Source organism: Vitis riparia, chromosome 7 (assembly GCF_004353265.1).
Source record: "Vitis riparia cultivar Riparia Gloire de Montpellier isolate 1030 chromosome 7, EGFV_Vit.rip_1.0, whole genome shotgun sequence".
In the NCBI taxonomy this organism is placed as follows: Eukaryota; Viridiplantae; Streptophyta; class Magnoliopsida; order Vitales; family Vitaceae; genus Vitis; species Vitis riparia.
The window spans coordinates 28789340-28810673 of NC_048437.1; the positions used below are offsets into that span (position 1 = coordinate 28789340).

The 21334-nt window shown below is 34.0% G+C and overlaps 1 protein-coding gene across 1 annotated transcript; it reads right to left on the reverse strand.

Moving 5' to 3' along the window:
* Window positions 1–1160: 1160 nt before the first annotated feature.
* On the reverse strand, window positions 1161–20269 carry LOC117917835 (CSC1-like protein At4g02900). The gene is made up of 12 exons (XM_034834260.1): window positions 20021–20269; window positions 16907–17246; window positions 16406–16555; window positions 15201–15336; window positions 13582–13683; window positions 13245–13364; window positions 13006–13086; window positions 12012–12352; window positions 3120–3365; window positions 2267–2591; window positions 1629–1862; window positions 1161–1517 (listed from the first exon to the last, which is right to left on the reverse strand). The coding sequence occupies exons 2-12, from the start codon at window positions 17218–17220 to the stop codon at window positions 1296–1298; spliced, it is 2271 nt and encodes a 756-aa protein (XP_034690151.1). The 5' UTR covers window positions 17221–17246; window positions 20021–20269; the 3' UTR covers window positions 1161–1295.
* Window positions 20270–21334: the final 1065 nt, after the last annotated feature.

Sequence of the window (21334 nt, forward strand, 5' to 3'; positions counted from 1 at the left end):
TATATATATAACATATCATTCTTTTTTAGACAAGTTTTGATGATAACAAATCATAATTAATTTACTAATGATTTAAAATTAAAAGGCATTTCTTAATTAAGGGAAAGTTCTTCCCAATCAAGGTTTAGACGAACTCCAACAGTCACTTGCAATGCAATTAATAGCCAACGATTGGTTAATCGATCAAACTGGAACTCGACTAGGAAGAATATGTTGGAACACTTTTTGGTACCTAATATTAAAAACCTATAAATTGAAAGCTCCATTTTATTTATAATATAGAGAACACTTGTTATTAACTCCCTACCTACTTGTGTTTCATTAAAAGCTCTCATTTTCTCTTTTTTGTGCATTGAATCCTCATTTGCAAATCATTTAGTGCACCGTTGTTGCTCATCCAAGTGTAAAACCCTTACATGAGAGGAGCTTGAGGGGGTAGACGTAGGCAAGATTAACCGAACCACTATAAAATCTATGTTTGTCTTATCTGTTCCCTTATCTCTTTATTTTCTTTGCTATATTATTGTTTGTTAAAGAGATTTTTGGAAAAAGTTTTGAAAAATCCAATTCATCCCCTTCTTGGGTGTTTTCTTTAATCAAAACTAGCTTTGTTTCACAAAAACAGTTTCAAAAATAGTTTTGAAAAAATAATTTTTGAGAATTGTTTTCAAAAACAATTCTTTAATATTTTTTTTAAAATAAAGTCTGTTTGTAAACTTAAAATGTTTACAACTTGTTTTTTATGTTTCCAAACATTTTTTAAAATAAATTTCATATGTAGCACTTTATTTTTAATTGTTCTTCATATTTGTTCCATTATTTTTATAAAAAAATATATATAGAACAAATGAAAACAGCTAAAATGTATTCTTAAAAAACCTTATTTTCTCCTATTAAACATGTTTTTCTATTTTTCTATTTTTAGAACAATTAACCAAAAAAAACCCCATATCTATTCATCTCTTGTTCTCCAAAATTGGATAAATCACATTTTGAAGTGTGAAAGTTAGATTGAAAGTTTTATCTCCACCCCTAATTTTTTTTTCTTTTTATAGAAACCTTTGGCATAAATAAACAAGAGAGAGAGACTCACACCTGAGACTTCTAGTTAATCACAGTTTCTCATCCATGAAATTCTTATGTTTTAAGGGGCATTCAAGAGCAATGAATCTGCAGCATTTTTTCCTTCCCATAAATGATTTTAATTTGAAAAAGTCTCAAGGCATTTACAAAGGAAAATAAAGAAAACAAAGAATCAACAAGCCTGGAATGGAATGGCAATGAGACCAGGCAGTTTAACCTTCAATTTCAGAACTCAACTCAGAACCATGTTTGCTACTTATATAAGAACTCCTCTTGGTAGCAACAAGAGGACTGTTCTCTTCCTCATCAATGACTTCTGGTCTCTCAAACTCACCACCTTTGAAAACTGGGTGAATGTAGGCATCCTGGAGATAGTTCTTCAAGTTCAGATTCGGTTCTGTGGCCCTCTCCAATGTATCCTTCACCATTGCCTCCTGTTATCAAATGGAAATATGCAAATGTCACTTCTCATGCAACTTATCCTGATAATGAAACTAGCTTCAACAAAGAAACAGTTATTTGGATAAAAAGTATTCATGGCTGACCTGCAATGGGAATCTCACAAATGCTGATTCGAACCGCCCATTGCAGAATCTATGGAACCAGAAGGTCAACACAGGAAGGACAATGAGGAAGGGTGTTGACTTTGAAAAATCTTTGGTGTTCAATAATCCCATCAGAAGAAGTTGAGATATCATCAAACCGATAATTACACGCTGATGCACAGATGGCCAGAAGGCTGCCCCACTCTCATATTTTTGGTCATACACATTGATAATCTTTAGCACGCCAGAAGCAGTAATCACCATAAAGGCATAATTAAACAAGACGTCAAGTTAGAAATATTTGTTTCATTATAAACACATGGGCAATGTACTGTATGAAGATTCATAAAACTGAACAATCCTGCTCAGCTTTCAAAAAATTAACCTAAATGGTGATAATGTAATAAATGCATTGATGTCCTGGTGTGGTCTTTTTGGATGCTGGAGATGATTAATATCATGAATTTTCCATTGGAACTGATTTGCATTTGGTTTTTCTTTTTTTTTTTTTTCCTTTTTACTTTCCTTCATGTTTCTCTATTTTTCCTCAACCCCATGTATATGCATACACAGACACACAGTATATACTCCAATTTAGTTACTGAAATTGTAATAGCCTAATCCACTAGATAAGGTACCTGATGACGAAAAACCATATAGGCAAAGGAGAAGAAGATGATGATAAAAGGAAGAAGAATAGGTGTCACTGCAGCATACACAAGTCCCAGCAAGAAATAAAGTTGTATCCGAGGTTCAGATATTGAGAAGTTCAAGCAACCAGGATCCATAGCCTGCTCCCTATCTTGTTCTGTCTTAACAAGGAATGCGTTCTTTAGGTGGAAGATAATTAATGGAACCAATCGGAGGATTTCTGCAGCAACTCCAGCCCAACCATCAACCATTATATAAGTAATAAAGAAAGTTGCTTTCATTGGGATGGATACGCCAACAGTTTTTGGAATTCTGCACGAGACACACAACACCTCATATTAGATAGTTTCTTTGACAGCAGGGGAAAACCAAGACTTCTAGCTAACAGACATGAAGCAGTAGGTTCTATGTGATACAAAGTAAAAAACACAACAAAGATCCCCGGAAAGGAATATGCACTCCAGCTTGTAAACCATATGTCCGGATATTGCTTCTATTAAAGATCACTAGATGCTCAAAGAATGTTATATTAGATAAAGGCATTCTCTGAAATTCAGAAAGAAGATAAAAGGAAACAAAAACATTTTTTAGCAAAGCATGAAAGGAAAATCTTTGTCATGTGCTTGAATTCAGCTACCCCAAAAAGAGCGTTACAAAATTATACATGACAGTCAATTGTGGCAGTAAATTTAGACACAGAATTAGACCTTTCCCTTGGGAAGTTGGAATATCAGTAGAGATAACAATCTTTTAATGTGAGGTTGATTTCAACTATGCTTGAAAGAGTAAAGTATCATTTAATTTGAGCCTTTTTTAACAGAGGCTAAAAAAGTAACATACTCTGTTGGAGACTGATTTATAAATTTATGTAGCTGCTGAAATGCTGTTCCTGTAATAATGCTTCCAAGGAACACGTTGACAAGTATGAACAGGTAATACCTCCCTGCTGTCCTCCGCTCTAAAGATGACAATGATATAAGGCCTTCTATTTTGGACATGATTGTGAGAATTGTTGGAAGAAGTATCAGGAAAATCTTTAATGCAATTCCTGGAAGAAAACCTTGAATGAAAGATTTTATAACGTTCCTGCAACAGAAATGCTCAACATTTAAAAGTTTAATTATAATCTAATGCACCGAAAAGCATTTCTAATTTCTGAAAAGGGACTGAAAAAGCCAAAAAATACTTTCTATTTATGGTTATATTTCCAATCTATGATTATAAATAGAGTGTGCCCAAGCTTGGACATAAAATCACTTATCCATATGCATTACCTCCTGTCTCTAGTACACAATGCATATATACATATTCAGATATTTAGGGAAGTACATGAGTAGACATGCATATATATATATATAGAGAGAGAGAGAGAGAGTTGGAAAATGTCTTAACAACTATTTCTTTGATTGTTCTCTCAACTCGCAGCTGTGTTTTCAAACTGGAAATTGAATGCAGCCCTCAGTAATTTGGAAGCTATGTTTTTTTCATTCTTTTCCATCCTTATGCAACATGAATCCTCTTCCTGTCAAATGACCTTCCACATTCTACCATATTCCTTGATACCACTCTCTCTTTTTGCATTTAAAGCTACTTGCATTTTTCTCATTAAATTCTAGCAAGAGTTAGAACCAGCCTTTGAATAAATAAGAGATACTAAAGAAGAGTAAATCAAGAAATTTGAGATATCTTCCCCCTTCATTTTCGTTTTGATAAAAAGAAATCAGATATTGAAGCTTTTGCCTGGTAATAAGGCTGCTCTAAGTTTCAGCTAATCATACAATAGGAGAATAACATAAAAACATTGGAGTTGAAGATGGTTGTGGATGACCACTAATTAAGCTTGGTGTTTCATGATTGGAGGAAGAATAAATAAGTTGTGAGACTAATAAATTACAAAACTAAGAGTTTACCTTCATTAATTTTTTTAAAGTAATGTAGACAGATAAAATAATTACAAATTTTTACTGCAATACATAAGTTGTGGATGTAAAAGACACTTTCATTAGATATGGGCAAATAGGATAAAAAATATTTAGGATTCAAAAAAGTTAATTATTCTGACTTATTACTTCAAGTCATTATTAACTTTAAGTTGTGTCATTAAGTTATTTTACCAAACAAGTTTAATATACTTAATGACTTAAATTAAGTTATTAAATTATATTAAATCATTAAGTTGATTTACCAAATACCCCCTAAATAGAACTTGTGCATTATTAATAACATAGTGAATTAGTGATGGACAAAGAGAGAAAAGGATCTAATGTTAAGGCAACTTAATATCATAATGGCCACAAAAAGGAAAAAACTCTGTCCACTTTCCAATACAAAATTTTATATAGCACCTTTACTTGTTTATTGAGAAATAACCATCATATTTAGCTTCGCCTAATAATGGAAGAAATCAACTAAACAAAACCTTATCCCACCAATGTGTTGATCAATGATTTAAAAAGCTAAAGGTAGTCTTGAAATGTTTTTCCCAAATGAGGTGAGGCATAACCCTTGAGGCAGAATGAAGCATAAGCCTCAACTTAAATAAATAATAATAAATTCTAAAAAAATCAGAAAAATACGAATAAAGTCACATAAAAATTGAATAATAAAAAAGGAATAAACTTGATAATGATAAAATAAATTATTTTTCATTGTTAGTAGTTTCTAATTTAATTCCTATTTCTCTCTTCTAAAGTTTAATTCTCTCTCATGGTTTCATCAAATAATGTCACTATAACTAGTAGATTTTGTAAGAAACATAATCATATCTAATTACACTATATTATCCTCTTCATCGGTGTTAATACCCACTCATTTTGCTTATTCATCCATTAATTGTAGTAGTATATTTCCTTGTCTAAGATAAGATGATGACTATATAGGATTCAGCCACTAAAGCAACCAACAATTTCCCTTTTCTTTCCTCTCAATCTATAATGATTATATATGAGCCCTTGGGGCTTGACTCAAGTGGTATAGGGATAGGGAGGGTTTGTGGGAGATTCCAAGTTCAAGTCCTAATGGGAACTGTTGAGCTATAAATAGAATAGGAGAATTTTTTTCCTATTATGTTAATTTCCTATTTCTATAAATAGATAGGTTTATTAGTTTCCTATTTCTGTAAATAGATAGTTTTATGATTTAGAAATAGGTTAGTTTAGGAATAAGTTAGTTTCCTATTATGTATCTTGTTTCCTATTTCTTCTCTTGTAATCTCCTATATAAACCGTGTGTATAGTCAATCTAAAAGAGAGAGAACTTATTATTTTTCATCCCATATTTCGTGTCATGGTATCAGAGTTGTAGGTTTTTAAGACCTGGGCATCATTCTGGCCTTCATCGCCATTTTTCTGGCCTTCATAGCTGGATTTTTTATTATTCACGTGTTCTTTTACCAGCCTTCATTGCTGTTGATTTTTTTGTTTCGCGATCTGGCTTAATTCCAAGAGATCAAGTTTTTTCGTGGAAGATGTTGGAAAATTCAGGTACACCTTCATTCTCTTTTTGCATAAATGTCTCACACAAAGTTTATGACGACTCTTGGATAATAGACTCCGGTGCCATAGACCATATGACCTCCAAATCTCAACTTTTCAATACCTATACCCCAAGCCCAAGTAACAAGAAAATTGTAGTGGTCAATGGCTCTTTAGTTTCCTTTGTAGGTTTCGGAGACATATACATCACACCTACCTTTATTCTTAAAAATGTCCTCCATGTACCAAAATTGTCGGCCAACCTTGTTTCCATTCAAAAGCTTACCCATGATCTTAAATGTTATGCTATTTTTTTCCCTTCTTATTGTGTTCTTCAAGAACAAGGCTCGGGGAGGAAGATTGGACTTGCTAAGGAAATGAGCGGTCTTTACCACCTTGAATCATCTCAAAAAACTAGTAATAATTTGTCGTTGTCTCTTCTCAGTTCCTCAAATAAAGATACCATTTGGTTGTATCACCTACGTCTAGGTCATCCATCTTTTAGGGTTTTAAAGGTCATGTTTCCTCATTTGTTCCAAGGATTAGATATTTCTGAGTTTCATTGCGAAACTTGTGAATTGGCAAAACATACTCGTGTATCTTTTCCTATTAGCAATAAAAGAAGTTCTCATCCTTTTCATTTGATTCATAGTGACATATGGGGTCCTTCGACTATACCTAATGTTTCTAGGGCTCGTTGGTTTGTATCCTTAATTGATGACTGCACTCGGGTTACATGGATCTTTCTTCTTAAACAAAAATCTGATGTTAACATTGTTATACCTAATTTCCACTCAATGGTTCAAAACCAATTTGGGGTTGAAATAAAAAGCTTTAGGACAGACAATGCTAGAGATTACTTCAACCAGATTTTGTCACCCTATTTTCAATCACAGGGCATTCTCCATGACTCATCATGTGTTAACACACCCCAACAAAATGGGGTAGCCGAGAGGAAAAATGGGCATTTACTCAACACAACCCGAGCCTTACTCTTTCAAGGGAATGTTCCTAAGTCCTATTGGGGGGAAGCTGTTCTTACTGCCACATACATGATAAATAGAATTCTCTCACGAGTATTAGACAACAAAAGCCCGTCGAGATACTTAAGAGTTTCTATCCACACTTCAGAACCTCAAATGGGCTCACTCCTAGGGTATTTGGGTGCACTGCATTTGTTCATGTCCACAGCCAACATAGAGACAAGCTAGACCCCCGAGCCATAAAATGTGTCTTCCTTGGTTACTCATTCACTCAAAAAGGATACAAGTGTTACAATTCCTCAACTAGAAAATTTTACATCTCTGTAAATGTCACCTTCATAGAAAATAAACCTTTTTTCCACAAGTCCTCTCTTCAGGGGGAGATTTCAATGATGGAAGATAGTCCTTATGAGTCATTTGAACCTCTTGATCTTCCTCATGTCTCAACCCATGGTGATGAAGAACCTGTGTCATCCTCTGTTCCAGCCAGTGTCACTCAACCTCTTGATCTTCCTCATGTCTCAACCCATGGTGATGAAGAACCTGTGTCATCCTCTGTTCCAGCCAGTGTCACTCACAATTTTCCACAGTTTCCTAAGGTGTATTCAAGGGAAAAGACCATTCCAGAACACAAGCAGGTCCAAGAATCCAACTCAGACCTTGGGAATGAAATCACGGTAAGATCAGACCCACCTTTACATACACAACCTAGTGAAACTTCCACTGACTCAACAAACAACCTAGACCTAAACCTTCTCATTGCTGTCAGAAAAGGCACCAGAGAATGCACTAACCGACCACTTTATCCACTATCACACTATGTGTCTCTTAAGTACCTATCACCAGCCCACAAGAATTTTATTGTGAGTCTAAACACCACTATCATTCCTAACACTGTTTCTGAGGCATTAACAAAAAGGGAATGGAAGGATGCTATGAGCGAGGAGATGACTGCATTAGAAAAGAATAAAACATGGGAGATTGTTGAACGACCGAAAGGGAAAAACATTGTTGATTGCAAGTGGATTTTCACACTGAAATATAAGGCTGATGGATCTCTAGAGAGACATAAAGCAAGATTGGTAGCCAAAGGGTACACTTAAACTTATGGAGTTGATTATCAGGAGACTTTTGCTCCAGTTGCAAAAATGAATACTGTAAAAATCCTGTTGTCACTGGCTGCCCACTACAATTGGCAAAATGCATTTCTTCATGGTGATTTAGATGAAGAGATTTACATGAACATCCCACCAGGATTTGAGGAAAACACAAGTAACAAGGTGTGCAAGCTGAAGAAGGCCCTGTATGGGCTAAAACAATCTCCCAGGGCTTGGTTTGGGAGATTTGCAAAAGTCATGAAAGAGTCTGGGTACAAACAAAGCCAAGGTGACCACACTCTTTTCATCAAGCACTCGGCTACAGGGGGAGTAACTGCTTTTCTAGTCTATGTTGACGACATCATAGTGACTGGAAATGATGAGAGAGAAAAGCATGAAGTGAAGCAAAGATTAGCAACAGAGTTTGAGATAAAGGAACTAGGGAAACTGAAGTATTTCCTCGGTATTGAGGTGGCATATTCCACACAAGGGATCTTCATCTCTCAACAAAAGTATGTGACTGATTTATTGGTAGAAATAGGGAAGATTGGGTGTAAACCAGTCTCTACCCCAATGGATCCAAACCACAAGTTGGGAGAAGCTAAAGAGGAACCAATGGTGGATAAAAGAATATACCAGAGGCTGGTTGGTAGACTCATATACCTTGCTCACGCTCGGCCAAACATCGCCTACTCGGTGAGCGTGATTAGTCAATTCATGCATGATCCAAGAGAACCTCATCTTCAAGCTGCTTACAGGGTGTTACATTACTTGAAAGGCAACCCCGGGAAAGGAATTTTGTTCAAGAAGAACAATACTCTTGCTCTAGAAACATACACCGATGCTGACTATGCAAGTTCCCTAGTGGATCGAAGATCAACTACAGGGTATTGTACTTTTCTTGAGGAAATCTAGTAACATGGAGAAGTAAAAAGCATAATGTGGTAGCAAGGTCGTCTGCAGAATCAGAGTTTAAGGTCATTGCTCAAGGGTTGTGTGAACTACTTTGGCTGAAGATTATTCTAGATGATTTGAGAATCAAGTGGGATGGTCCTATGAAGCTCTATTGTGACAACAAGTCGGCTATCAATATTGCTCATAACCCTATACAACACGATAGGACAAAACATATTGAGATTGATAGACATTTCATCAAAGAAAAATTGGAGAAAAGAGTAATGTGTATGTTCTATATTCCATCAGAACATCAATTAGCTGATATTCTAACAAAAGGGCTGAACAGTTCAATGTTTCACGATCTTGTATTCAAACTGGGAATGGAAAACATCTATTCCTCAGCTTGAGGAGGAGTGTTGAGCTATAAATAGAATAGGAGAATTTTTTTCCTATTATGTTAATTTCCTATTTCTGTAAATAGATAGGTTTATTAGTTTCCTATTTCTGTAAATAGATAGTTTTATGATTTAGAAATAGGTTAGTTTAGGAATAAGTTAGTTTCCTATTATGTCTCTTGTTTCCTATTTCTTCTCTTGTAATCTCCTATATAAACCGTGTGTATAGTCAATCTAAAAGAGAGAGAACTTATTATTTTTCATCCCATATTTCGTGTCAGGGACAAAATTACTTATAAAAATAAATAAAAATGATTATATATGAGGTTAGCCAGTAGGGCAACCAACAATTCCCTTATTCTTTCTTCTCAACCTCTCTTTTTCTTCCCTATTTAAAGGGTTAATTGGAAGTTAGGCCTTTATTTTGTAAAAGGTTTAATAAAATCCATGACCCTAAGACAAAACTTATAAAATCTATATCAAAAATCCCATAAAAGCATAGAACTCGTAAAAACTCATTAAATATTGAGATTTAAGCTTCTTATAAAATATATACCTAAAGCCCACAAAGGCGACAAACCCATTAAAACCCTTTGGATATTTGAAGCTTAAGCCTCAACATCCTTGAGGATATACCCTCAAAGTTGTTAGCCTTGTTAGGGCGAGGCTTAATCCTCAATTATCTTAATTGAAGGTATAGCTACAAGGCTAATTCGTAGAGCCTCACCTTGAGGTGAACCTCAAGGTGTAAGCTTTAACAGGTTTTTAAAACATTGGTGTTGATGATTCATCCCCTTAATGAACATAAAAAATGTCATTAAAAGAGCTTTGAAGTCCTCATCTCTCTAAAATAAAGTCTTCCACTATCAAAAAATCCTTAAAATCCATTTTACTTCTGAGTGCAATGTTAATGCCAAATTCATCAATTATACTAGTTTAACGCATTAATATTCTTCCATAATATGTAAGTAAATGAAAAAAACTTCCATCAAAGCACCTCATCTATACATCTAAGTTTTGGTTAATGGTCTTGTGAATGGACAAAATCCATTAATTAGTTGAATAAGTTCAATAATTACCCAAGGGTTGTGACTACATTGTTTCTTCAAAGGAGTGTTGTACATAGATCTATTGTTAAAGTTGAGTGCACACCCACAAAATTATATCTAATGAGAATTTCAGATGGGAAGAGCTTTCTTCAAATTGTTTTAGTGGTAATACAACTTTGGAGAGGTTGATCAAGTTGAATTGCACAAAAAATATTGGACAAAAACTTTCTCACCTTCCAAGGAAAGAATGGCAAGCAAATACTGTAGTTAAGATGTTTCCAAAGTGACAGGTTTTCGATGGCATAAAGCCAAGTGAAGATAAGTGAATGTTGAGGCAAGAAGCGATTGGGTTCAAGGGGAAGGTTCTATAAAGACAAGAGGACACCTGAAATGGTATAGATCGAGGCTACGAAAGTAGATGTTATGACCAGTGATATAAAAGAAAACAAGGACTAATCATTTTATTATATAGATTTTCCTTCTTTTTTTTTAGTGAAGAGTTTGATTTTCATTTAATTAGCATCTCCACCAACAATAAACTCTTTCAATGTCAAACTAGTATTAAGACTATCCCATTATTGATGCCTGAATTTTGCCTCCCTATTTGGACGTATAAGAATAAGTCATGTTTCAGTTATGGTGTATGAGGCTAATGATGAAAATACATCCCTTAAGGTTAGGGCATTGATTATTACCTATGAGCAGGGGTACTAAACATTATGACTTATGAGCAGAGCTACTAAAGGGTGTTCTCTATTACTTCACTTTTTTCAGGTTTTTTTGAAGCCTTAGCATCTATTTCTTTATTGTGTTAGCATGTGATAGCAACCTGATCTAGATACCTATTGCTAGGTAGAAGCCCTCTTGTAGTGGTAGTTGAGTGACGTCTCCTACACATTTGAAAATGAAAGCATTTACTCAAATATTGTGAATGGATAGAGGAGTTGTTCCCAACATGCTAAGTTAGGTGATAGGAGATCACTTCCTCACTTTTACATGCTGGCGTTACTAACCACTTTTCACCTTGTCAAGAGGGAATCACCAAACAATTGCCTCTAACTCATTCATCAATGGGACTTCTTGAGCTTAGTAACATCGCATTGAGTATCACTTATACTTCACTAGAAGGTGCTTGATAGCTTAACATCCAAATTCTTGAAGCCTACCGGAATCAAAGAGCAATGCTCAAGGACCTTGGTTGTACGGTTGGTTTGCCCCATCATCCAGTATATGAGATGGTTTGAGGGTTTTATTTTGGTGATTAGAATTGAAAGTTCATGAGGTAAGATTGACCTAAATATTGCTAAGCCCTTTTTGACCAAATTGAGAACATTTTCTCCAATGAATCAATCAGGTGCATGCATGGCGTCATTTATTGGCCCATAAGCATATGACATCACTTTATTGGTCTATGTACAAGTGGCACTATCTCAGTAGTCTGTGTCATGTCATCTAGTTAATTCTTATCCAAAAACTCCTATAAGTAGGCTTTAAGGGTCATTGTTTAAGAGAGCTAAAAAATTTGCTCCCTAAGAAATTACTCTCTGATGGTCATTAGCTCCAATCACCTCTTCTTTCAGCCTGCTCCACTCTCACCTTGAACTGGAACATCTCATCATTCACATGGTTGGCTCCTCTTACAAAGAAACAAAATCTTTAATATATAAGAAAATATAATGCCACATCAATGAAATACAAATAACATTGCAGGAAGTACTATAAAGATTATCAAATTTTAGCATTTCAAAATCAAGGTTGCATATAATATAAGAAATATGGGATTATGAAGAATACTTGAAAGAAATCATTAGCTGATAAAAAGCAAGAAGTTCACTTACATTTCCATTAGTGACTTTAGAAATGGCAGAACTTTCTCAATCCCATCAATGTTGGCTATTGATTGTACAAATGCTATAGGGATCATAAAGAAGAATGTAAGAAAAAACACAGCAACAGCCATGAGAAGCCTTCGGATAGTGAGTTCAACATATGGTATTGCAAGATTATCCCAATAAATATCACGAGGTTCAGGTGCCCACTCCGTCAACCAAATTGTAGGATTACGTGATTGCTGAGTTTGAGCACAAACAGCTGCTCCCCACCGGGTTTTGAAAGAAACAAATGCTGCAGGCATTATAGCCTTAGGATCAGTTATAACCCTTTCCCTTTCTGCAGCTTCCTGGATAAGAAAAACACTACTATATATCAATATCAGAAGAGATATAGATATTTTTTGAATTAAGTAAAAGATTGGATTTCCTGATAGCACTAGCCAAAGAACAGAAAGTCCAGCTATAGGATTGGTTCACAATCATATCATATGATAGGTGTTTTAAAATCACATGCGATGTGACATCATCAGGTTGGATATGAGGTGGTAAAGCATCAACCTGTCACCACTGCTATGCAATTCCCATCCAAAATCCATTTCTTATAGAAGAACATGATAGAGAGCTTTCTACTGAATAAAATAGGTAGAATACCTAAGGAGAAAGAAAACAAGCCAATAAGGATTAAAAAACAGGGTACCACAACAAAGAACTAGGGAAACAAATAAAGGTAAACTAGACCAATCTTTTAAAAGCAAGGAGAATCTGAAGGAACCCAAAACAACCAACCAACAGGAAAATCCCTGTTTTCAACTACCACCCTTCCATTGCCAGTGTGGCAAAATATGGCCACAACATCAAAAACAACAACAATAATTTTTCAGAAACCAACTACAAAGATAGCATATCAAAGAACAAATGTTAGAAAGATTAAAAAATAAAAAATAAAGAAAAAAAATTAAACTAAATAAGTCACAAGAGTTGCACAAAAATCAAGACTTACTGCTTCACACAACTTCTCCATCTTAGCAGCATAGTGATCAACTGCATCCACCTTAGTTCCCCAAAGGCCACAAAAACCTGTCTATACATTGGATGATATGAGATGAACATAAACTCAAAGGTTGTGAATCAGTAAGGGATACTGGATGATATTTGTTGAACAAGTAGACTGTCAACCAAGGAAAAAATTTCATCTTAAAGAAAACTGTAACTAAAGTTTTATCATGTGTAGAAAAATACCTTTGTAGTTGGCTTCTTCTCAGGATTTCTCTCATATTTATTTTGGTAGTAGGTAAGCCAATTTTGCAAACTCTTTTTTTCTGCCACCAGTTTTGCAAGTTTATTTGCATTGTAAACAACCTAAAAGTTAAAATTAATAACCATGGAAGATTGTTAGCCTTATCCACAACAATTTAAACAAAAAGCATAAAATTTAAATTTCCAAACATGACTGCACAATTTTAACGAAAATGAAAAGGAACACTGATCTATTCACAGTATCTCAAGGTCAGTAAATGCTACTTCCTTCACCAGTCAAACTATCATAATTATATAATTACTTGATAAATATACATACACGGTGTGTAAGATAATAATCAGGATGATTTACGCAAAAGAAATGCTCGATGTGCTCACTGACTGATTCGTCAGGATCTGGGGGTACATTTCTGACAATGACCTGTGAAAACAATAAGAATTAATAAAGAGCAAAAAAAAACCCTAAAATAATGAGTAAGCACATGTATCATACATATTACATATTCAGACACCAGAGAGAGAGTGATAGGCTAATAGCAAGCATATAATATCTAAAAATGAAACCTTATCCCGCTTAAAATCCAGAGTCCACTTCAGATATAAAAATAACAATAAAAATGAAAGAGCTGATGTATCATTCAAATGCTAATCTAACTGGGTATAATGATATTGGAGGGAAGAGCCTAGCATATGAATATAATTTACAACCTGAAAGGCAAGATAAAGAGGAGTATTTGCAGCAAAGACAAAAGTTAGTTGACCAAAAGTACATGAGGTAGTAAAAATGTGGGCTTCAAAGTCCTCGACAATGACTTGATATATAAAGAGTGAAGTATAGACTTGAAAAGCTGAAGTATAAATTAGCTTTATGTCTGGATTACAAATAAAGTTGTTGGAAGTTTTTATTTCTGTACATGGTAAACAATGTACTGAACTGAAAACACACTTGTAAAATGTTATTGTTCTCTACGTTAATGGATAAACAGTTCTCACAGAAGTGAAAGATCAGAGATAAATTCAAGAGGTTAGCAAGGCAATTAAATGCATGACTAGCACTATCCAGATTTAAAAGTTTTATGACAATGACCATGGCTCATTTCAGAAGTCTCCATGCAACAGGGTTTAATATCGTAGTATAAGATGGTTTGTCTTCATTTCAGCAGAAATATGACTGATTGAAAGCAGGCAACAAAGAGAACGAGGTAGCTGCAGCTTTATATGATACTGGGCAGATTGCCAAGACCCCTTTTATAAGGTAGTTGGAGATTTGCATGGTTCCTTAAAGAGAAGAATGGCAGGGGCCCTGTTGTACAAAGGAGAATGAGAGTGCACTTTCTGACTCGTAGATAAGAGAGAAAATAGGTAGGACTGTGGAACCCTAAATGAGCAAAGCCAACTATATGTACACCCCACTTGTGCTTTAGCTTAGGTTTCTTACTTAGCAACTTGCCTTCTAGTTAGAATTGGTCCAACAAGCTCAGGAGACTCAAGTCTGTAAAATTTAAATGTGGCTATGTGGGTTACAGTGAAATTTTAACCATGTCTAAAAATTCTAAATCTATTACATACTTTTAACATGAACCAAGCCATGACCAAAAGAAGATTGAACATAGACTAGTATTCTAACATTTTTTGTTATCTGAAACATTATGTGCCATGCAGCTTGAATGCATCAAAATATGATTTTGTTGTGCAGAAGAGTTTATTCATAACAAAATCATGCTTCTTTTCAAATTGTATTAGATTTCTATTAGGACAGTTTTTCTGCAGCCACAAAGATGTCACGTTTTCCAAACAAATTGACCTTTGTTAGATATCATATTGCCACTGATTGATCGTGTAACTTAATATCTCTGAAGCACGCACTAGGCATATTAAGCAATTAAAACCTTGCACTGGAAGCAGACTTTAATGCAGAATAAATGTTGATAAACACACCGTGAATTGATCTGGACGACGATTTTCTGATGCTATAAAATGCAGCCTCATAGTAGCTATAATCTTGTACTCTTTGTATAGCACATAACATGTCCAAAACGAGAAGACATATTGCATTACTATATGGGCCCAAAACCTGTGAAGGAAAAAAAAAAGGAAAAAAGGGAAAGAAGTATTTGTTCTTAGAGAAATGCATGACCAGTGTGGTTGATTCGACTCTCAGCAACAAATTAAAAACTGATCCTCTACATAAATGATGGCTGTAAGAGGTATAGTTTCCTTTTTGCCTACATGATAAAAAAAATTCCCAGATAGGATTCTCAATTGTATTTCAAAACCCAGAAATCAACATTCAAGGAGTTTCCTCCAGGGTGCTGGAAGTGAAACAACTAAGTCATATTAAACATTTTAATAATTCTCGATGGCTCATTCTCCAAACATAGCATTTAAAACTTGATTTCTTATTTTAGTGGGGCAATAACTACAAGTACATTTAAGACTTTGTATACATGGACATGTTCCTTAAAAAAAATTATGTTCATGGGATCATGTTTCTCAACAACGAACTTTCACAGCCAAAAAGCAGAGAAGAAAAGCAATTAGGAAAAAATTATTTTAGAAAAATGTTGTGTTGCTGTAGGATTTCAAATGGTGAAAAGAGATTTAATAATTGAGAGACAAAAAACAAGATCGATTAGGTTGAGACACAGAAATCTCAGTCTCTTTAAGAAAATTCAAACCCTTTGTGGCTTGCCAACTTCAAGAATTGGTGCAGCAGACTTCTCTTGGCGTATCCCCTCCAGGATACAACAACCCAACTAATTTGTTTTATAGCTCATACCAATTTGCAAAGGTAGAACTCAAAGCTCCACAAGACACTTCTCTTCAGACAAAATTATTAGAAAATAATGAAATATATGAGTGGTCAAAAGTTCCATAAAGTTTGAAATCTCCTATAAATTCAAGACATTCAATCTATATATTCTTGTAACCTTCCTATTAACATATGGCATTATAGCATATTTTCGATTCTTATAACTTCATTTGTAATCACAAATTCAATAGCCTATTAAAATATAATATTATCCCACCTTGAATCCCCATAACTCTCAAAAATAACTATATAATCAATTGGAATATTAAAAATATGATGAAGGTTACAATAGAGTGAAGAAAAATATTAAAATTCTATAATAAGTTTTTACCTGTTTGATCCAGTCGGAACATTAGATATTGAGAGTTTGTCAATATCACTGAATGTTAAATCTTTAATATTTTGTAATGACTTCCCTGTCCAATTGACAGGCACCAAAACCGCAAAAGCAAGTACAGCTAGGGGGACAAATATTTTTAACCTGCATATGAATGTTTTCAAATTAGATAATCCATTTTAGATAAATAATTACATGGAAGATGTAAGAGTGAACACCATGTATTGATCTGTGTGCCCTATTTACCAGTTCTAAATTATCCAAATTTGTTTTGGAAATGATCTTTAAATATGTTTCAATCAATCTTTAGAAGAGAGAGAGAGAGAGAGAGAGAGGGATGGAGGAAGCAAAAAAGGTAAAAGCATATTTTGTTGCTGAGCATATTCTAAAATCAAACTGTTATCTCACTTTATTAAGAAAGCTAGTAGAGAGGAAGAAAAAGGCATTTATATTGAATACCATAAAAGGAAAAAAAAAACCATCATAGAAACTTACCCTAGAAGGTAAATCCGAATGAATACAGCAGAATCAAGCCCTGCATGATCAATAAGCTCAGGTTCTGGCATTTTTAATGCCACAGGCATCCAATTCAAAAATCTTAAGTATGTTCTGTAATCCAAGTTGACAAATTTGGATACAAATGCTCCAGATCGTCTTGGGCTACCTCTTATCCCCTTGAGATACCATTTTGGAAAATAAACCCTATCGTTGAATGGTTGAAGCCGTAATATTGCAAAAGCCACAAGAAATGCAAGTGCTGACAGAATATTAATTGTTGCTGCAACACTAATATCTTGAAGGGTAGCCATTTGTTCTGTGGAAAATTATTGATCTCCTACAATTTGGATTGAAACAAGTAAGGCATGCCCCAATGCAAAATAGCTAGGCTGCTAGTATGTGTGTGTGTGTGTGTGTCCTCTTTGAGTTTTTGAGTTAAGAATTTTGATTGTACTTCAAATATAATTTCGATAAAGATTTCTATTCTATAAATAACAATAACCAGATGCTTGTAGCTTATGAATGATGATTAATCAATACAATTCTCATTTATCATGTGATTTATGTCAACCTATGTAAAACAAACACTCCTCAGGAGAAGGCATTTCCATAATTGAACATGACTCTGCTAAACGCATATCACATACTTCTTAATTGTATTCATGGGCTACACAAGCTAAAACGCACTTGGTGGCCATGTTAGTATTACCTAAATTAAGAAGTGTAATATGAAAAAACCATAGCAAGAAAGGACTAAAATGAGTAATATGTATAATACAATTATATATTACCAACTTTTCTTCTTCCAAGTTGTTGCAATTGTTAGTATAGAAAGCTAGATAATAAATCAAACATATACTTTTCACTTATAAAGTAAATATATTAATATATTGCAAAGTCTGCATCCTACATTCTATAGGATTTTCCATATTAACATGTTCATAATGTTGCACACCCATGTCTAATGTATATGTCCATGCTAAATGCATAGGATCTAATGCTCTGAATATGTTCCTTCAATCATTCAATATCAATTTTTCTTGATTCATATTAGAAGTAAAAAACGTAAAATTTTTCTATGAATCCATGTATGGGTATGGATGAGAGACATAGACAAGCCTATAGGCGGTATGAGAACTCAATAAAATAGAGAAATAAATATGTGGTAACATTCAAACTCATGATCTCCCTCTAAATGAGGTTTTGATACCATATTAAATAACCAATTTTCCTAAAAGTTTAAGCCATTAGTATTTAAGCCCCCAATTTATATCACACTTTCTATCGTGTGTATATATATTGTTAGACAATCAATTTCCTAAAAGTATAAGCTTGTAGAATTTGGGACAATAATGTATATCAAGCACTCTAATACCCTCTCTCATGCACAACCCCATACTTGAACATAGAAAGATACATAAGCACACATAGGCCCGCAAATAAACAAACCACAAACAACCTCTTTTGGGATTAATAAAGTGGAAAATAAACATGCGGTGAGGTTTGAACACATGACCTCTTGCTAAACAAGGCTTTGATACCAAGTTATACAACCAATTTTCCTAAAAACTTGAACTTGTAGGATTTGGACCCACGATGTATATCATGTATATATATATATATATATATACATGACCACCCCTCACTCTCATCAGCTGTAAATACGTGATATGTCACCTTCCATTGACTTGGCTAAGATTTCATGGTACTCCTGCATGTGGGGGGCATTGAGCCTCCATGAAAGGGGGTGATAGTCAACTAAGCCATCCACTCTCAACCGAAGGCAGGCAGACAGTTATATATATCAGACATGGCACTCCTAAAGGCATGTTAGATACTATACAATCATAATCATGACCTACACAAGCTAAAAATGTAAACCACAATTCATGGCCCTGTTAGAACCTAAGTTACCATGATAAAGAAAAGTAACATAGTTTTGAAAAAAAACCATAGTAATAGTCTAGTAGAGGACCAAAATGAGTGCTAGGCATTATAATTATCTACTACTGAGCTTTCTTCTTGCAAGTTATTCAAATTGCAAGTGCAGAAGTTCAGATAAATAAATCAATCTTATGTATTTTTCACATGTAATTAATCATATCAATATGTTGCTGAGTCCACAATCTACCCTTTTAGGATTTATCATGTTAATATATCCATGATTTTTCATACCTGTGGCCAGTGTTCATATCCCTTCCATAAGTTGTTAACCTAATATTCTGAATATGTTCCATCAGTCCTCAAGTCTCAAATTATCATTCCATTCTGAATTGCAATTTATGTATTTCATTTTAACCAGTCAATAACTCATATCTGTGACCTACAATTCTATACCAATCTGTTACTTATATGTGTGATCTTAAATCTGCACACAGTACTCAAAACTTAAAAAATATGCTCAGCGTTACAGTGCAAGGCTTAACCCAAAAAGGTAAAACCAAAAACATTTCTAGCTTATACAGAATGGCATACAATCGAAATAACAGATAAGCAAGTCCGAAGAGAGCAACAAACATTAGGCTAAAAAGCTCAATTCTTTTACTTGAACTTGAATGGCCGCAAAATATATCACGATCCAGAAGTAACAAAATGTAGCATCATGCTCGGTCCATCATATTAATACAATCAAGTTCAAATTTCAATATTTGGTGACAGAGAAGCAAATGAGTCGTTGTGCTGCCAAATTAAAATAAAATAGTGATCTCTGACTCGTGGAACCAGAAGTTTAGTGATAGATTAGAATCTTTAGAATCACAAAATTTTCAAGTCAACATCTGTATCAGTCTCAACCCAAACCTACGAGGATTTAACTCAAAACCCAATTCCCAGATTTTATCATTCTATTTGCTACTGCATGTAAAAACAAATGGCGGAGAAAATAATCAGAATCAACAGCGTCAGTTTATATTATAAACAAATCGCAGTGCTCAACAGAAACGAAAAATGCATCCAAAAATCCACATAAAAACATTAAAAAAACAATAAAACCAAAAATAATCGACCCACAACTCCCCTCCGTTTGGCTCCCAAGAAAACGGAGAAAGACAAAAGAAAAATTATGAGACACGTTTTCCACGTCCTGTTGGTCCCATGCAAAGAAACACTCACCTGAACTACGTCCCGATCAGTTGTATTAGGCTTCGATGGCAATGCCTTGAGAGACAAACTTCTCCTACCTTCTCTTCCCTTCTCTCAGCAACCAAACGGAAGCGAGAAAACAGAGGAAACCCCCTTAATTTTCAGATGCTCGAATTTCGACAATCGAAAACTCGTTCGGGGTGAAAGAAAATCAGCAAATTAGGGTTTTATTTTACAATATCAAAATTTGGGAATGCGAAAGAGAAACGAGGGAGAACGAGAAAGGGCGGCAAAAAGTGCGGAATCGGTGTCGTTGGCTCTCACGCCCCTTATAACGTTCACAAACGTTGCCAGAGGACAAATATTTGAATCTTATATTCCCTATTTTGCCCTTTATTTATTTAGAAATTTACTACAAATTTTAAACAAATTAATCAATTTATAGAGGCTTCAAAATATAGATATATACAATTTATACTTGCTAATAAACAGTAAATCAAATTAATTATAAGATTTTTTTATTTGGCATCATAGGATTTTGTGATCATATCGTATCATCACACAATCTAGTCAAAAAATAGAAAATAAATAATTAATCAGTTAAAAAAGATGACAAAATTCTCGTATTTACGAATATAACATTTCTCCTATTTTTATTTAAAAAGTAACTTAATTTTTACATAAATAATTTTTGCTATTTTAAGTATTTACATGTAATTTTGAAAAAAAAAACGATATTTTTGTCAAAAAAAATGTCAAAAAACAATAAAGGGTTGAATTTTTTAATATGTTTTCAATAACCCTTTTAATCAAATAACCAAAAAAATAAATATTTTTATTAAAATAATGTGAAGTAATTAACACAACATTGTGTTCTGTCAAGCAACATTGTGTTCTAAGCCCAAAACATTTCCCACGATGCTATCTCTAATATCAATGTTGTGTTTCCCATTTTGTAGGGGCATTCATATCCTCCCATTTGTCTCCATGCCATTGTTATAATCACTTTCTCATTTTAACAAATTCTTTCAACTTTCCTTTGGAACCTTGATTATACCTAAAAGAAAATTTTTTGATAGCGAATTTAGATTATTAAATAAGAATAAAATTTAGATTGTTAGAGTAAAAAAAAAAATTCAACATAGATAAAAAATTCAATTAAGGTGGTATTTGTTTTTTTGGCTCAATGACAAAAAATTAAAATATTTAACATTTTTTTATTTAGTTAAAAGTAGATCGTTGATATTAATGAACATAATTAAAGTTAATTTATTATATTTTTTACTGAATAGAAAAAATCAAAATATTTAATATTTTCTATTAACATAATTAAAATGAACTCAT

Excerpts from the sequence above, each read along its gene's own strand:
- LOC117917835 (XM_034834260.1), bottom strand. The coding sequence starts at position 17,220 with ATGGCTACCCTTCAAGATATTAGTGTTGCAGCAACAATTAATATTCTG. Across the intron at positions 16,556-16,906 it reads ATTCGGATTTACCTTCTAGG|GTTAAAAATATTTGTCCCCC; the intron begins GTAAGTTTCTAT and ends ATTCATATGCAG. Across the intron at positions 2,592-3,119 it reads ATAAATCAGTCTCCAACAGA|AATTCCAAAAACTGTTGGCG; the intron begins GTATGTTACTTT and ends TGTCTCGTGCAG.